Source organism: Mus pahari, chromosome 18, assembly GCF_900095145.1.
Source record: "Mus pahari chromosome 18, PAHARI_EIJ_v1.1, whole genome shotgun sequence".
NCBI lineage: Eukaryota > Metazoa > Chordata > Mammalia > Rodentia > Muridae > Mus > Mus pahari.
The window spans coordinates 37,604,085-37,623,107 of record NC_034607.1 but is presented as its reverse complement, the minus strand read 5'-3'; the positions used below and the strand labels follow the sequence as shown (position 1 = coordinate 37,623,107).

Genomic DNA, 19,023 nt, shown 5'->3' with positions numbered 1-19,023 from the left:
TAACTAGTCATCCTCCATCTATCATCTCAGTCATCCATAACTAGTCATCCTCCATCTATCATCTCAGTCATCTGTAACTAGTCATCCTCCGTCTATCCTCTCAGTCACCCATAACTAGTCATCCTCCATCTATCATCTCAGTCATCCGTAACATCCTCCATCTATCATCTCAGTCATCCATAATTAGTCATCCTCCACCTATCGCCCTGGGGTGTAAACCTTCTTCTCTTAGTTGGATCTGTCTCCTCAGTTCATTCTTTTGCCTGGCTTGAGTGCAGCCTGCGACTGCTGCTCTTTCGTTTCTTTCTCTTTTCCCTTTGAGATAAGGTCTCCTGTAGCTCAGGCCAGCCTCAGACTTGCTATGTAGCTAAGAATAACCTTGAACTTCTGAACCTCTTGTGTCTGTCTCCCAAGCGTTCACAGGTGTGAGCCACCACATCTGGTTCATGAGGTTTTGGAACTAAAACCCAGGGCTTTGTGCTTATAAGGCAAACACTCTACCACTGAGCTCTATGTCTCAGCCCCCTAGTACAGTCATGAAAAGATTATGTAGGAGATGAGCTTTTGTTTTGTATGTATGTAGTGTGTGTGTGTGTGTGTGTGTGTGTGTGTGTGTGTGTATTTGCAGGGCACATATTTTTTCCTCAGAATCTTTAAGACATTGCTCAATTTTCCTGTGGGTTTTGACACACTGCTGTTACCAAATCTAAGTCGCTCCATATGCTATAGGGCTGGTCTTTGTCTGTATCTGCCTGCTTCAGCCTCTTGAACACTGGGATTAAAAGTGTGCGCCACCATACCCAGTGGTCCCTGCAGCCCTCATCCCCGGTCTTTGTTCAAAATAAGGTTTTATTTATCTTTGATTACTTTGTTTTGTTTTGTTTGTTTGTTTGAGACAGGGTTTCTCTGTAGCCCTGGCTGTCTTAGAACTTGCTTTGTAGACCAGGCTGGTCTCAAAACTCACAGATCTACCTGCCTCTGCCTCCCTGGATTAAAAGTGTCTGCCACCACTGCCCAGCCATTTTTTCAAGTATTTTAAGATAGAATAAAAATTCCAGTGTGTTCTTTATACTGTACTTGCTTAGGAGTTTGGCTATTTGGTTCTGGGTCTTATTTTCTTGGTTAGTTCACTTTACAAAGAAAAGCTGCTTGCTGTTACAACCTTGTGTGAGAGCCAAGAGAAGATGCTGGTGGCATCCTAGATCTGTGGCCCACGTGCACTGTAAGTGACGGTGACTGTGGTGCTTGGCTTTTTCCTTCCCCTTGCATTTCCTCTGGTTGCCAGGCTGGCTAAGGGAGCCTCGTCCAGAGCTCCTCCCTCCAATCCACTGCCATTCAGGGTGTGACGGCTTAGTTTCTTCCTCTTTATCAGTCACTTTAATTCCTGTATCTTCTTTCTTTATTTCTTGTTTAATTTAGTGCTTTATCTTTATCGATGTAATTCCACTCATTACTGTGATTATTATCTGTCTGTCTGTTGGATTGTTTCCCTGAGTTCTTTTTCTTGAAATAAGATTATTAGAAATCAAATGTTTGAATGCTTCTAACTCTTTTTCACACCCTCCACCACTACTACTACTACTTCTTCTTCTTCTTCTTCTTCTTCTTCTTCTTCTTCTTCTTCTTCTTCTTCTTCTTCTTCTTCTTCTTCTTCTTCTTCTTCTTCTTCTTCTTCTTCTTCTTCTTCTTCTTCTTCTTCTTCTTCTTCTTTTGGTTTTTCGAGACAGGGTTTCTTTTTGTAGTCCTGGCTGTCCTGGAACTCACTTTGTAGACCAGGCTGGCCTCGAACTCAGAAATCCGCCTGCCTCCACCTGCCTCTGCCTCCCGAGTGCTGGGATTAAAGGTGTGCGCCACCACGCCCAGCGCTCTACCTCTTCTTGAACTGGGATTGAACCTGGGATTTAGACATCACCTTTGCAGTTAGCATCTGCTATCTTCATAACAAGGCCAAACAAGACTCTTGGCATAATAAGAATGCTAAGCAAAGCAAAAGAACATTTCTGGAGGGTTTTTTTTTATGACAACCTTATGTATGCATTTTATTGCTCAGAAGTTTGAGCTCTCTAAAGTACTTTGTGGCATTTTATAGCCAGCAGTCAGTTAGTGGGGTATCTACAGTTCACTGGGAATGATGTGTTCCTATGATACGATAAGATGTGATATATGACATGATATGATATGACATGATATAATGTGATATGATATATGATGTGATATGATATGATGTGATATGATATGATGTGATATGATATGTGATATGATATATAATATGATCCAACATAACATGATGTGATGTGATTTGATATTTGACGTGATATGACATTGATATGATATGATATATGACATAATATGTGATGTGATAAGACATGATATGATATGTGATATATGACATGACATGATATGATAAGATGCTGTCAGGATGAAGGACATCACCGATTATCTTGTGTCACATGTACACTCTGAACAACCCAGGCAAGGGTGCCCATCTTTGTCAAGGAGGGCCGTGTAGCTTACAGAAGCTAGTTTACTTGTAAGTAGCAGAACCAGAACAGCACAGAGGTCTGCTTGACCCCCAAACTCATTTTCTCCCACAGAACTCCTTGCAGTGGTGCTGTCACGGTAGGCTTCAGTATCTCCTGCAGGCACCTTGTAGAAACTAGCTTCAGGTAGGTAGGAACTGGTCATCCATGTCCATCTCTTTCTTTCTTTCAGATACGGATCCAAGCCAAGTCTCTCAGCCTAAGAAAACATTGTCCCCAACGAATGCAGCGGAACCAGGTCAGGTTGCAGATGCAAAGCAAGGTCCTCCGGAACTTCAGCAAACCAAAGTCCAGGTGCTGGAGGAGAAGGTCGTCCGACTCACCAGGATGGTGATGGATCTCCAGTCCACCGTGGCAGGCCTGAAGGAGAACCTCAAACACACCATTCAAGATGATGGCAGAAAAGAGCCAGACTCCTGGCTCGGTCCCCTGCACCCACAGCCAACACCTGACAGCCCTCTCGCAGGGGACGCAGAGCCAAGCCAGCTTCCTGGAATCCTCACCAGCAAGGAATCTGGCATGAAGGACATCAAGTCTGAGTTGGCTGAGGTCAAAGACACACTGAAGACGAAGAGCGACAAGCTAGAAGAGCTGGATGGGAAGGTGAAGGGCTATGAAGGGCAGCTCAAGCAGCTGCAGGAGGCGGCTCAGGGCCCCACGGTCACCATGACAACCAATGAGCTGTACCAAGCCTACGTGGATAGCAAGATAGATGCCCTGAGGGAGGAGCTCATGGAAGGCATGGACCGAAAGCTGGCTGACCTGAAGAATACTTGCGAGTACAAGTTGGTGGGGCTCCAGCAGCAGTGTGATGACTATGGCAGCAGCTACCTCGGGGTGATAGAGCTGATTGGGGAGAAGGAGACGAGCCTGAAAAAAGACATAGCTGACCTCAGAGCCCAGCTGCAGGATCCTGTAGCCCAACCAAGCTGCTGTGATGGTCAAAAGAATGGCGATTTTGGCCCACAGATCAAGGCTCTAGACCAGAAAATCGAGAGAGTTGCCGAGGCCACCAGGATGCTGAATGGACGGCTGGACAATGAATTCGACAGCCTCTCCGTTCCAGAGCCAGGCGCAGACTTTGATGCGAGATGGACTGAGCTCGACGCAAGGATCAATGTGACGGAGAAGAATGCAGAAGAACATTGCTTTTACATTGAGGAGACCCTACGGGGGGCCATCAATGGCGAAGTGGACGACTTGAGGAAGCTTCTCAATCAGAAGATCCACTCCCTGGAAGACCGTCTGGGAATCGTTCTGCAAGCGGTCAACAGCTCAGACGTGGAGTTGACACCCATGGGCCCAGCCTTGCCAGAGCAGCCAGGGGCAGAGAATGAGCAGGTCCTAATGGAGCTGAGCCGCCTGAAGGACAAAGTTCAAGTGGTTGAGGACTTCTGCCTGCAGAACTTGCCCCACGGGATAGATGGAGCTTTGTCTAGTGGAGAGGACCTCACGCATGTCAGCCTGAGCCTTTTGGAATCCCTCAATGATACGATGCACAGGCGGTTCCAAGAAACGAGTCACAGCATCCAGAAACTCCAAGAGGACGTCAATGCCCTCCATTCTCAACTAAACCACTCGGAATGTACGGGGACTTACTTGCAGAACGGAGTGAGGGACAGCCGAGTAGGTGACAGCGTGGAAGCAAGTGGGTTTACTAAGACAGGGGAGCAAGAGAGGACAGTGGGGACTGTCCCGTCCCCTGGGACCTCCGTGGCTCCATGCTGTGGTCAGCTGGAGGAGCGCTGGCAGAGGCTGCAGAACCAAATGTTGGCTGAGCTGGACACATGTAAGGAGAGCGCTCACGGGGTTCAGAGTGGGGTGTCTGCGATTGAGGGCAGGGTGTTCCAGTTGGAGCAGACATGCAGAAGGTTGGATACCATCTCAGGGAGTCTGCAGAGGATCAAGGAGGGGCTCGGCAAGCATGTGGGCAGCTTGTGGAACTGCATCCGGCAGATGAATGGGACGCTCAAATCACACTCCAGAGACATCTCTGGCCTCAAGAATTCTGTGCAGCAATTCTATAGCCACGTTTTCCAGATTTCTACCGACCTGCAAGATCTGGTCAAGTTTCAGCCATCAGCAAGTAAGTAGATTGATTGAGAGCCTTATTCTGTTGTAGATATTTGCAGCATGCAGCTGAGTTGTGGTTTTAGATGGTTTTGGAATTCATTAAACTATATCAGTGCTTCCCAAGTCTGATTCATAGATCAGTAATAGCAACAAGCCTACAGCGAGGACACAGTCCAGGTTGTAGATGTGGCTCAACTGGTAGAATGCTTGCCTAACATGCACGAGGCTCAAGTTCAGTTCCTGGCCCCAGCTCAAGGAAGGTGTGGCTCATGTTTAGAACTTCAGAGGTGAAGGTGGAAGATTAGAAGTTCAGGGCTTCGGGCTGGTGAGATGGCTCAGCGGGTAAGAGCACCCGACTGCTCTTCCAAAGGTGCAGAGTTCAAATCCCAGCAACCACATGGTGGCTCACAACCATCCTTAACAAGATCTGATGCCCTCTTCTGGAGTGTCTGAAGACAGCTACAGTGTACTTACATATAATAAATAAATAAATCTTTAAAAAAAAAAAGAAGTTCAGGGCTTCAAGGTCAAAATAGGTTACATGAGATCCTGTCTCAAAAGAAATGCATGTGCACACATATGCATGTATGCACATGTATATACTCACAAGCACACACATGCATACACATATACACACTCGCATGCACATATGTATGCACACATAAATGTTCACACACATGCATATGTACAAACACACATGCACAGATGTACATTACAAGCACATACATGCACACACTCAGATACATTTACATGTACATACATATATATGCACACACTCATATGCACATACTCACATGCACACATTGGCACTCAGGCACACATACACACATATCTATGTATGTATACATGTGCACACACTTGCATGCACACACTCACCTGCACACACATGCAGACATATGCACACAATCGCATGCACACTTGAACACACTTGTACACATACACATGCAAGTACATGGCATACACATGTCCATATACACGTGCACACACTCTCATACATATACACATGTGTGTACACACATATAGGAATGTGCACACATGCACGCAGGCACATGCATATACACATGCACAAGGAACTTCTAAGACAATATGACTTCATGGCAGCATCCAAGTGCATGATCTGTGCCTTATAAAAGTGTCAGTTTACAGCACATTGAAAACAGAAAAGGCAAATCTAATTTACCACAGACGGCTAGCAAGGAATTGCTCTATGCTACATGCTGGGGATGGGTGATGGGCAGAGTTTGGGGTAGAGACTCAGGCAGTGTTGCCCGTGCGTGTGCTGGGAGAACCCCCTCTGCACCAACCTACTTTTCTTCCAGCGTCACATTTTGATTGTGTTGTTATGGTGTTTGTCACTATCATTTCCATTTCCAAAACTCCAGTTTGGCCATGGCACATAGAGTGACACCATAGTATGTGCATAGATACAGACAGGAGAGCAGCCAAAGGCAGTTTGGGGGCCGTAACTGTTGAGACGTGGGAAGCTCAGCTGTAGTGCTAAAAGCAGTGTTTACTGCAGCACAGCCAACTGGCAGACGTTTGTTGAGTGACTAAGTGATAGATTTCACATATTAGTTTTACTTTAAACCAAACACATAATCCTTGAAGGTTAAGGACACTTTCCTCTGATCTTCAACTTTCCACGGGCTCAGTAACAGGTTGGCCTTTCTAATTGGAGGCCAGAGGGGGAGTTGTCCTAGTTAGTGTTACCATTGCTCTGATAAAACACCTCGACCAAAGCAACTTGGGGAGGAGACGGTTTATTTGGCCGACACTTCCATTATTATCATTGAAGGGGATCAGGACAGGAAGCCAAACAGGGCAGGAACCTGGAGGCAGGAGCTGATGCAGAGGCCATGGAAAGGTGCTGTGCTCAGCCTGCTCGCTTAAGGCTGACCCAGGACCACCAGCCCAAGGATAGTCCCCCGTTCAATGGACTGGGCCCTCCCCCATAACTAATTTAAAAAGTAGTTACAGGCCTGCCTACAACCCAGTCTTATGGAGGCATTCCCTCCCTTTTTTACCAAACGTAGATTCTTTTCTCATACAGTGTAATCTGAATAGTTTCCCTTCTCCTTACTCCTCCCAGTTCCCCACACCCTTATCTGGAGCCACTCCTTCTCTTGTGTCTCATTGGCTTCTAAGCGATAACAACAAACTCATAACAACATAAAATAAGATAAAATAAAAACCATCATATCAAAGTTGGACAAGGCAAACGGACAGAAACATGAACGAAGCCAAGAGAGGGTACAAGAATCAAGAGGCGCACGCATTCACACATTCAGGAGTCCTGCCAAGGTGGCAAACGGAAAGCTATGGCTTGTATGTAGGGGACGTGGTGCAGACCTCTGAGTTTATATGAGCTCTGCCGGGATTTGATGGACCCACCTCTGCCCACGTGGGTCATTTGGTTTTTGGATACCCAGCCTCTTGAGCCCTTTATATAGTTTGAATATGAGCCCTCTGTCAGAAGGAGAGCTGGTAAAAACGTCTCCCATTCTCTAGGCTGCTGCTTTGTGCAAGTGACAGTGTCCATTGTCTGACAGGAGCTTTTCAGTCTCACGAGGCCCCACTTAACTCATCATTGGTCTTTGTGCTTGTGCTAATGGTGTTCTGTTCAGAAAGTAGTTCCTGAGCCAGTGGGTTCAAGGCTATCCCCCCACCCACCCACCCACACACTTTCTCTCCTCTCTGGTTCGGCATACCTGGCTTGATGGTGTGGTCTTTCATCCACTTGGAATGGGGTTTTGTGTAGGTGCTGTGACTGCTGCTTCAGTCTCTGGGGTCACGTGAGCTTCGCTCAGTTGTTTTGGAGGATTTGTTCTCCTGGTGGCCTCCGGGGGTGGGGTGGGGGGATGGGTAGATGGGGAGGTGTGTTGTAAATATTAAAACATCTCAGCCTGGGGCTTCTTCCCCACCTCAGACCATCTCTGTTCTCAGGTGAAAGACACACGCAGCCTTTCTATTTTTACGATGGCGTATGCGATGGCGTAAGCTGGGCAGCTGCCCACCCTCCATGCTGGTAGAACCTACCTTCCTATCGATATCCCAAGTGATTACTTACTGTGTTTTATCTGGGTTGCTCTTAGCTCCAATTGGCCAGCCCACATGGCCATGTTTTTATGGCTCAGTTAACCCATGGCAGCTCTCCTTTCTCCTCTCCTGCATGTTCTATTCCTTGGTGGCTTCTCCTCCTTCCTTTCCTCCTTGTGGTCCTCCTCCTCCAAGCCTCGAAGCCACAACCCCACCTATATCTCTTCTTCCTAGCTCTTGGCTGTTGGCCTCTTTATTCACCAATGAGCATTAAGTCGGGGGCAGGGACCCAGGGGCTATGTGCAGACTCTAGGTCTTGGGGTCCTACCCTTAGCATCACAATAGACAATACAAGACAAAAACCTCAACAGGTATGACATCCAGTTTGCACAGCACCATTTGCTGAAGATGCTGTCTCTTTTTACAATGTGTATTTCTGGCCTCTTACTCAAAACTAAGGTGTCCACAGGTATGTGGGCTTATGTCCGAGTGTTCAATCCCATTGATCAATGTCTCTATTTTCATGCCAGTACTGTGCTGTTTCCATTACTATAGCTTTGTAGAATAACTTGAGACCATGAGTGGACGTACCTCTAGCCAGATCTTTTATTGTTAGGATTGTTTCAGCAATCCTAGGTATTTTGCGTTTCCTATGAAGTTGAGAACTGTCCTTTCAAGGTCTGTGAAGAATTGTGTTGACAGGCATTGCATTGACTCTGTAGATTGCTTTTAGTAAAATGTTCCATTTTTACTATGTCAACCCTACCAATCTGTGAGCAAGGGGAAATCTTTCCATCTTCTGCTACCTTCTTCAGTTTCTTTCCTCAAACTCTTAAAAAAATATTTTATCATACAGGTCTTTCACTTGCTTGGTTAGAGTTACCTCAAGAGATTTCATATTATTTAAGGTTATTGTGAAAGGTGTTGTTTCTCTGATTTCTCAGTCTGTTTGTCATTTGTATGTAGGAGGGCTAGCCATTTGAGTGAATTAATCTTATATCTGGCTACTTTGCTGAAAGTGTTTATCAGCTGTAGGAGGTCTCTGGTGGGGTTTTTGGTGCAGCTTACATATACCATCATATCCTCTGCAAATAAAGATATATTGACTTCTTACTTTCCAGTTTGTATCCCCTTGATCTCCTCCTTATTGCTTCCTGCTCTTCCTAAGCTTTAGTGTTCAGTTAAGAGTTCAAGATCTATATTGAATAGGCATGGAAAGAGTGGACAACCTTGTCTCGTTGCCGACTTTAGTGGAATTGCTTTGAGTTTCTCTCCGCTTAAGCTTATGTTGGCTGTGGGCTTGCTGTAGACTGCCAAGGCATTTTCATCACTGCGATCCTCTCCTCACAGATAACTTCAGCTTGTGTGAAGTTGACATAAAATCAGCCAGCACAGAAGTCATGTTTATAAAACACCTTCTGTGTACCAGCATGGTCCGAGCCCTTTAGGGCTGCTCTCATGTAAGCCCACAGTCACCCCCCACATGGATGGCAGCGTTTTCAAGAGGGAAATGTATACTGAGTTCCAGAGCTGATAGGGAGATCTGGGGTGGGAGGTGGATCTGGGGTGGGAGGGGGAAGCATCATTGTGTTGCCACACCGGCATTCAGCATTTTGTGTCTCCCAGAGTTGAATGCAGACTTTTATGAGCAAGTATGGAACACCAGCCGTGTGCCGAGAAAGCCATTTCCCAGTGTCCCCTCTCCTTGCTCTCTCTTCTCTTATCCTCCCTCTCAGGCCTATCATCTTTTCTACCAGGGTGACACCGGGCTGGTGCCACACAACTGAGCCTTCCTGACTAGGCCCTCACTGAGGAACAGCTATGGGGAGGGAGGGCCACGTCCAGGTCCTGGAACCTCATGAGATGTGGGGAGACTTCATGGTAGTCAGGTAGCTTTGCTCTGGACTTTGTCCTAGAGCATGGCGCTCATTTTGTAGATAAAGAGTTACTAGGGCTAAGCACGGCTGTGAACTGGCTACTGTGCCCAGGCTTAGCTATCTGTAGTACACAGCCTCCACCTCAGATCTCTCAGCCCCAGTATCTCTGGAATGTAGAGTTAAGGTCATGAGTCCCATGTGTTCACAGGGTAATTGTCCCTTGTGGTCAAAATGCTGTCTGGACTGTGTTTTACAATAATAGGTGCAGCCAGATATTTCCATTTAATTGGCAGTGCTGGACAGCGTGGGAATCTGTGTCCATTCTGAGGCTCTTGTATGTGGAGTTAGAGATGGGTAGGTCTGGAGACAAAGTGGTTTCCATGTACCAGCATTCAGATTGGGGTCATGCTGTGAATGCAGACCACGTGGGCTTGGGAGAACTTGTGATGGAGAGGGGCCAAAAATTAGTGAGTGGTATCACTCCGACTTCCAGCGCCAACAGGCCCAGGAGACCTGGAATCTGGAGTGATCCTGCTGCTAAGACTGAAGTCACGTGTCAACCAGTTAAAAGACAACAGAGTATTTGCTAAGCACCGACTATAACTGCGCGTGAGACTCTCTGAGGGGTGCAGAGACCACAAGTGTTATTCCTCCTCGGAAAGCATCCTCGGGTCTGTGGGGGGCAGAACACAGTCTGTCGTCAACGGAGGAGCAGGTATTCAAGCACAGTGGGCCTGTGGACTCGCAAGCTCTCTGTGCGCCCCTGTACATAGGAGATGGGGGCCTAGTATGTAGCAAATGTGAATACAAAAGTCTGGCGGAGCGCCAAACAAAAAGGGCCACAAAAATCGGCTGTTCCCCTCACTAGAACCCCCTGGGGGCTTCTCAAAGGAGGGAGGCACAGGGCTGAGCCTTCAGGCTGAAGAAATTAATCACTGAGCATAGTTGAGAGAAATGGCAGGGTGAGCGGCGAGGTGCGAGGTGAGAGAAGGAGAGAGACTTCTAGAAGAATGTGAATCGATGACTGAGGAGTGGGTGGAAATCAAAGGCAGGACATAGAGGGCATTTGGGGGAAGGCTTTGGTGTGAATGGGAGTTGTATTTTGCTGTGTAATCTCCTACCCCAATCTCTGTGGTAGTTATTTTCCATTGGTCCTGGGTCAGGGGCTTGCACAGGGTAGGCTCTGCTAGTCTTCTGAGACTCTGATGGGTATACAATTTCTGAAAGATGAACAACTAATAATAATAATAATAATAATAATAATAACTATTCTTACTTAGAATGACTTGATCTTGAGATTTCCCTGGGATGGCAGGTAATCACTATGGTATTTCATTGCTCTTGCCTGCTGCTCTCCTGACTCTTTCCATTTCCATTTATTCGTTCGTTCATTCATTCATTCATTCATTCATTCATTCATTCATTCATGTTTCATTCATTTAGTCTCTTACCTAGATCCCAGTCTGGCCTTGAACTCGTGGTAATGGTTCTACCTCAACCTCCTGAGTTCCTAGGTCACAGGCATCGCCACACCTGGTTCGGCAGATTATTTAGCGGATCTCTCCTAAGCTTTGTCCTGTCTCAGCCATCATGGATCTGACACTCTAGAGGAAAAGAAGACCAGCCATGGTGGTGAAGGTCTGACTTTAGTTAGCAATCAGTACCTTGAGGAAAGATAAAACACAATAGATAAATAACGGGAAGCAAGAATTCATTTAGCAGGGAAATGGTCCGGGCAGAGAGAATAATGTGACAGAAGGCTCTGGGACAGGAACAGATTTGTTCTGTTGTAAAACTAAGTGTGTTTCAGTGAGACAGAAGGTGAGAGGCCGCATGGGAAAAGAGGGTCAGCATCTGGTTGTGCCACACTATGTGGCTAGGATAGGGGATTGGAAGTACTATGAGAAACAACCGGGAGATGGTGGTTTTCCCCAGCCTTGAAGTCCCAGTTCTTCATCCCAGTTCATCCGTACTGAAACTCTGTGGCATGGATGGGTTGTTTACACCCTGAACACCTACCTACCTCCCTTCTCTGTCTCTGCATTGGAAATAACAGTCACAATGGTGCTTTGTGAGTTAGTTGGGGGGCAGCAGGTGGTAATCAGTGAACCCGCCCCCCCCCAGGCTGTTTTAATTCACTCTCAACCCAATGGGTGTAGAATCTGCTCCCCGCTGAGCTTGTCTCCCCTTTCCATCCTGCAGTGTGCCCCCACTCCACTCCCCTGCTATTACCGGGAGGAGAGTGGAGGCCTGGGATGGGTCAATCCCTTCTAGGGAGAACTGCAGAGAGCTGCAGAGTGATGTCACCCCCTTCCCCTTCCCTTCTTTCCCACATTAGGGGCCTACAAGTCTCCTGCCAAAACCCACACCTTCATATCTTGGCACCCCTTCTTAACTACAAGTGTGTTTCTTATGAATACATTGGGAGTTTTTCAAGCCCCTTGTTCTTAGTGCACTAAGAGCTTCTGTAGTTAGGACTGTCTGTAACCTCGAGTTTTTCTGCCTGGCCTCTTTGTTCATGAAATAATGACTCTGAGCATTGATTATGAATAAATGCTTAGACCAATAGCATTGGCTCTGTTCCCTGACTAGCTCACATCTCAATAATCCAGTTTACTCTAAGAGTGCCACATGGCTGGTTACTATCTCCTCAGTTTCATGCATCTCGGAGTTCAGGGCAAATCTCCTGAGCCTAACTATTTTCCAGAATCCCCTCTCTCAGTGCTGGGTGTCCCAACTTCTAATCCTGCCTCAGCTCACTGGCCATAGGCATTTTTATTGAGTGGTGAAGCTTCCATACATTGCACAAAAGGTTCCCTCTACAACCTTCTAGGTGGGGTGTAATCCTGGGTCCCCATGTTCCTGGCTTTTATTTTCCCACGTGGAGGGGCCACTGTTGGTCCTTTAAGTGAATTTAACACATCTTCGCACCTTCTTTTTCTTGTTATTCACTCCATCTTCCTCAAGCTATGGTTACTCACCCTCACGCCCTTGAGCATGTTCCGTGCCCAGCATTAACCCTCCCAGATAAGAACAAAGGGTGGAATCTGCCTTCCTGCCAGGGACCTTAATCTGTAGCTCAAATAGCAGCAGAGACTCTTTTGCAAGATCAACCAATCTCATGTATGAGGAGGAGCTGACGAGGAGTCTGTCAGGAACCACCGTTTCCCCTCTAACTTGTGAGAGGAGAGGTGCTGGGGTTGGGAAAGAGAGAAGTTGCTGTGGTCGGGAAGTCTCTTGTCATGCTTCCAAGAAGGGACACAGCCCTGCCTTGATGCAACCACAGACAGCCTTTCAACATCCTCTGCTGTGGCTCTTGGTCATATCTTGGGAATCCTTCCTCTTGGAGTTCTGCTCTGCCACAGACCTAAGGCTCCTATTTTTATCAGGTTTCCTATGGTAAACTGTAACAGGGAAAAAGCGCGGACTAGTGGAGTACTGAGCCATGCAGTCTGGCTGGGGCTGGGGCCTGTCGGCTGCATCCTGATGGCTTTGGCCACGAGCTTGGAATCCACTGAGTTTGGGAGCAGCTTGGGTCCAAGGGACAGTGATGCACTATCATAATTCTGTGGACTCACAAGAAAGCCCAAAGGAAAATGCACGTCAGGCAGTTGGTTCTTCCCTGGGGCATCTGGTGTTTCTTATACCCTAGTTGCTGTCAATAGCAGCCTTTACTCATCAGCATTTTGTATTTTGTGTCTGGAAAGATGGCTCAGCAATTAAGAGCATGCACAGCTCTTAGAGAGAGGCTGGAGTTCAGTTTTCAGGATACACACACACTCACACTCACACGTTAAACAGCAATAATGTTAAAACAAAACAGACAAAAATGTGAGGGCCAGGCAGAGGTGGTGCACGCCTTTATTCCCAGCATTTGGGAGGCAGAGGCAGGCAGATTTCTGAGTTCAAGGCCAGCCTGGTCTACAGAGTAAGTTCCAGGACAGCCAGGGCTATACAGAGAAACCCTGTCTCCAAAAACCAAAAAAAAAAAAAAAAAAAAAATCTGAATTTAAACAGAGGTGTCCTAGTCCAGAACCTTCCACACGGTCACATGTGTGTGCCCTGTGTAACTCTGAAGACATGGATCGTCCAGGAGATTTACTCAGCAGAGGTGAGATGAGCCCTGGGAATTGGTTGCTAAAATAAAAAGCTACTTCCAGATCGGTCCTAGGGATGGAAGGAAATTGAGTCACAAGTAGCAGGACAGGCAGAGACACAAAGGACAAGAGGCGTCCAGAATGAGGCGGGACAGGTAAACTACCAACACTGAGACCACTGCACTAACCAAGGCGAGGAACGCGAGTGAGCCTACATACGGGCTCTGTTGTCTTAAAGCTTTTCACTAGCTGCCATGGGGAGTACTCAGTGAGCACTGTACCACAGAGCCACACCCACAGCCAATGCCAGCCATTGATGTGTCTCCCTTCATAGCTGATTCATGTAAGTATAGGGATTAACTGTGGATTTATCTTCTAGGAAATTCAAGTGAGACTAATCCCACCCCGTCCCTTCTCGTCCTCTCCCTGCCACCATGGGACAAAAAGCACAAAAAGCTTCAATTCTGATGTCACCACAGATAGTGACGCATGTGATACAGATGTACTGGTACTCCTGTTTTCAACTGGTTTGGACCAAGCAGGAACTAGACCCTTGCACCAGTTTTGACTTCTGTTCTATTCCATGGGTTTCACTGTCTTCACATCTGACTGCTTTTGACCAGAGTGGCCACAGGCTCTCGGTTCTTGAAGAAGGTCCCTGCGGTGTCCTCCATGAGCAGTATGGGCAGGGCAGGGCCCTTCCTTCCACTGGGTGCATTTCCCCTTTCCGTGCTGTCAAGGGAACAGTTCAGATCGTGCGATTGCCTGTGAGATCTGACGGGTCTTTCACATGCTTACCAGTTGCTACTTCATGACTAAGCCTCCTGTCTTGCTGGAACCTCTTTACCCTCCTACAGAGAGGGTCAGTAACTGGCACTAGTGCTTTGGAGCCCAGTGCTGAACTCAGGTGATCATGCATGCATGGCAGGCACCTTATTCAGGGGTTCATCTCCCCAGTTAGTCCCCCCCTCTGATTCTCTGTCTTTCTGTTTCTCTCTCTCTCTCTCTCTCTCTCTCTCTCTCTCTCTCTCTCTCTCTCTCTCTCTCTGTTGTGTTTTATAAAAAGATAAAGGGAGAGGCGGAATATGTGTGGTGGAGGTGTAGTCAGGTGTGGGGGAAGGGGGCGCCTCTGAGGGCCCATGCCGAGGCATCCTTTCCCCCTGAGGGACCAGCCATACAACAGTATAGTATAGAATAGAAGAGAGTTTATTCAGGGCATGGGGAGGGGAGTTGAAATTAGAGAAGCAGAGGAAGGCCATGAGCATGTGGAAAGAGAGGGCGGAAGGGAATGGGGAGGGGAGAAGGGACGAGATGACAGAGTGGGAGCAAGGAAGCAAGAGGGAGCAGAGGGGGTTGAGCAGCCTCTTTTATAGTGAGTCGGGCATACCTGTCTATTGCCAGGTAACTATGGGGCGGAGCTTAGACAAAACGCTAACACTCTCTCTGCACCTGCCCTCCTCTGCCCCCTGTTCTTGAGCAAATGCTAGACACAAGGAAAACGGGTATTCCACTAGTCTTCTGCTGGACCTCACTTGGCATTCCTGCCTTTGCTACAGCCAGCACCTGTCAGCGCCAGGTTGACTTTCGCCTGGGGGACAGGAGGGGGCAGTGCTGAGTCTGAGAATTAGGTTTCCCTGGCTTCCCACAGCCAGACCTGGACCGGAAGGCAGACTTTAACAGTAACCATGAGGGTTGCCTTCGTGTAGTCTTTCTGTGACTAGGCACCATCTAGCTGCCAGGGAAATAGATGGCATCCTCCTGCCAGGAACTGAGCCCCTCTACCCCTAGGGTACTGAGACAGCAAGTTAAAAGCCGAACTCCTGTGGGTGGCTGGAGGGGGTCAGCTCAGATGGAGGCATCCACTGAGGTACTCCAGCCTTTGCAAGGAGTCTTGTTTTAGTGAAGTTGACACTGGCTTTTAATTGGCTCCCCTACTCTCCTTATTTTGAGATAGTTTTCTTCTGTATCCCCAGCTGACTTGGAGGTCATTATGACTCATACTGGCCTCACACTCATAGCAATCCTCCTGCCTCAGCTTCCCAAGTACTGGGATTATAGGTATGAGATGCCACAGTGAAACTTAATCAGAGCTTTGGAAGATGGGGCAGGGTCATCCAGGGAGTGAAACAACCTCCTCCTCCTCCTCCCTCCTCCTCCCCCCTCCTCCCTCCTCCTTCTCCTTCCTCCTCTCTTCTCTTCCTCCTTTCTCTCTCCTCTTCTTTCCTCTCTTCTTCCTCCTCCTCCTTATTCTTCTCTTCCTCATTCTCTCTTCTTCTCTCCTCTCCTCTTCTTCCTCCTCCTTTTTCCTCCTCCTCACTCACTCCTCCCTCTTCCTTGTGCCCATCTCCCCCTCCACCCCCACCCCCAGGGGTAGCTGGGCCTGGTGCTCATTCACTCCTCAGGTGTGAGATTTACTTTCTGGATGAGAGATGTGTATGTTCGGGGGAATTCTCTCGCTAGACTGAACCGAGTGCTGCTCTGCTTTGTTAGGACTTGGTAATAAGTAATCTGTGGAAACACCATGTGACACTGGGTGGAGCCCAAGCTGAGCAGGGAGAGGCTGGGCCTGGGCTCCAAGCTGAGTCAGGCCCAGCCTCTTCACTGTGGTCTAGCTTGACTGCATGCAGCTCTGCTCACTCCTGGAGCCCTGACTTCTTTGTTCAAACGGGATTTTTAAGTTCTCACTTTTTTGATAAGCCTGGTGTTGAGGGAAATGACTTAGAATTATCACAGTTCTGTGCACTGAAGCAGTACAAGTAGATCCCTAGAGTGGCCATGGTTTGGGGGTAGAATTAGGGTTCCTGGTATCCTGGCTGAATCATAACCATCACAGCTTCTGTCTCAGTGTCCCGTGCTAGGCCCTATGCTAAGTCCTGGGGACCAGAGATGGCGAAGGTGGGCCCGCCCTCCAGCTGTAGATGGGAGACAGATGAAATCACATAGGGTCCAAATTGCTTCATGCTTCAGAAGCAAGATTGCTCAAGCCCCTTTGGGTAGATCCCAGAGGGCTTCCCAGAGGAGGTGGTGTTTGAACCAGACTGGCAGGCATGGGTGCTGGATGGGTGGTTTCGGGGGTAGACACAGCACAGTAAAGCCGAGTCAGGGAGACTCAGGGGAAAGCTTGGCACCAGCGCTGGAGCAGGAACCGGATGGCAGAGGAGGTGAGGTTTGGGTTTATAGGCCGTAGAAAACCAGATTTTTTAACTGGTGTATCAGCCCCTCAACATAACCTTCTATATTATAAAACTTATCCAAGCACTTTTCAGTTCTGTGTTTAAAAAATTAGCACATTTTCTTCTGGAACTTCCCGGGCTGGTCTTTCTCTGGACGTGCCTGCAGGCACAGGGCTTTCCATCTCTGTTTTCCCCACATTCCAGGAGAACCTTTAACCTTTGTCCTGTGAAATTCCCTCAGCTCATTTTTTTTTTTTTCATGGTTCCCTCCCTCGTTTCTGTGGAACACATGCATAGGCTGGCCTAGAACCGGTGACCCTCCTGCCTTGCTCATTCCATCACATCTGCTTACTGCCTGCACCCACATTGGGGTTATCCAGATGTTACCCTTAGGAGAACTGACATGGAGACGACTAGAATTCTTTCCCGTGGATCTTCTTCTCATGAAAACTGATCAGAAAAAGGCTGGGGGATGTTCTGGTTGTCTGCGTGGAAGGGGAACATGTATTTCATGTGCAATATATATTTTATAGAACTTTAAAGCAGTGGGCCAAAATGCAGTGGCTAATGGCACCTCACACCGTCCAGCTCTATGTCCTGGGACATATGAGGCACCTGACTAATGAAAGGAGAAGGTGCTCTTTGCATTCGCAAGCAGTATGTTTTCAGATGTCTCGTGAGCACGTAGCAAGGGCTTTTTAGAATGCTAGTTCCAGGAATGTAGTCAGAGGAAGGAAGGGGTGGCAGCTCTTGGCTGAGTCATTGTGGCGGCCACCTCAGACAGGCGGAGACACTGAAGCAAGAGGTTCCTCCACTGGTGATCTGAAAGTGTGGGGGGATGATGGTGTTTCTTTGGGGTCTGTGCCAACTGGAGGGGCAACCAAGGTTCTTGACACTTGATGGGGAAGACAAGGGGTCTTCACAACAGCCCTTCACGAGCCAGCAGTGAGGCCAGGCTGGCTTGCTTTAGAGGTTGTAGTAGTGGTGGCATTAGCCTCGTGGTAATGTGACTCAGCCATGACGTGAGTATGCACCAAAAGGACACGTGGTGCTGGAGCCAGAATCACACTGTTTTGGAGTGTTGTCATCTACCTCGAGGTGGCCCGGGCTGTCTTCCCAGCTCTCCGTGGGTAGTCAGAGGCAGCTTGGCTAGAGTTCCTTCAGAAGATGCCAGGCAAGCTGTCCCAGGCTGTAGCACTGTTTACGTCCCATTGGAGACAGCGCCTCAAGCTACACAGGCACAGCCTTTTGTAGTCGACCAAGTGACATTGATCAAAGGTCATGGAAGCCTTGCACAGGGGACCTGGAGACATTTGAACCTTGTTTTCTTTCTCACTTCTAGCAGAGGAACCCTCAGAAGCAACTGAGGGACCGTCTGGGAAGACTCCACTAGAATCCACCAGACCTTCAGAGGAGGCCCCCACTGAACCACCCCGGCTGACCCCACTGCCAGAAGACCCTGCAGGACCACCACAAACAGGCCAGCGGCCAGTATTGCCCCAGAGGCCCCTGCAGCCACCACCTTTGCCTGTCTGGCCTGGTCGCACAGGGTCGCCCTTCTTGCCTGGCTCTAGTGGAGTCATCATGGAGACTGGAGAGGCGGGGCCTCCTGGCAGGATGGGCGTGTCCGGAAGGGGCCTGCCTCGAGGAGTGGATGGCCAGATGGGGCAGGGGCCCATTCATAGCTCGGAAGGCTATGCTGGTGCACCAGGTATGTCTGCCCTGCAGATGACAAATGATGGCAGACTGTTCTAGCCTTGCATGTTGGTGTGTTCTGTGGTCCCAGAGTTCCACCTTTAGGGGACAAAGTTCAGGAAGGTAGCTGCCAAAGGGCTTGAGAGTTCAGAGCCTCTCTTTGATTATCTGACATGTGGGTATCAGGAGCACCCAAAAACAAAAGTATTTAAAAGTGTCATTTCCCCGGGGGAGGGTGACAATAGTAAGGTTAACATAGCCAGAGTTGTCGGGGACTACAGCCATCCTGGAAGGGACAAAGAGGTCTGAAAAATACCTGGGCAGGATTTGACATTCCACTCTCTTTGTTTCAGGCTACCCCAAGTCACCTCCTGTAGCCACCCCAGGTACGTCTACGCAGAACCCTGCTCTCCTTGGTGGTCTCAGCCCTGCATTTCCTGTCTTCTCCCTCAGGATTGCTGGCATGGGTAGACAGCCTGGAGCCCAGGCCCTGCCACACCCAGCAGACACCCTGGTCCTGGCCTCTGTGGAC

At 48.4% G+C, this 19,023-nt stretch overlaps 1 protein-coding gene across 1 annotated transcript in view; it reads left to right on the top strand.

The window, feature by feature from the left end:
• Emilin2 (elastin microfibril interfacer 2) overlaps nucleotides 1-19,023 on the top strand; it is a 57,012-nt gene that overhangs the window by 34,466 nt on the left and 3,523 nt on the right. The window contains exons 4-6 of the mRNA XM_021217560.1: nucleotides 2,713-4,626; nucleotides 18,139-18,507; nucleotides 18,845-18,877. Coding sequence (XP_021073219.1) covers nucleotides 2,713-4,626; nucleotides 18,139-18,507; nucleotides 18,845-18,877 — 2,316 coding nt within the window. The remainder of the gene's footprint in view (nucleotides 1-2,712; nucleotides 4,627-18,138; nucleotides 18,508-18,844; nucleotides 18,878-19,023) is intronic.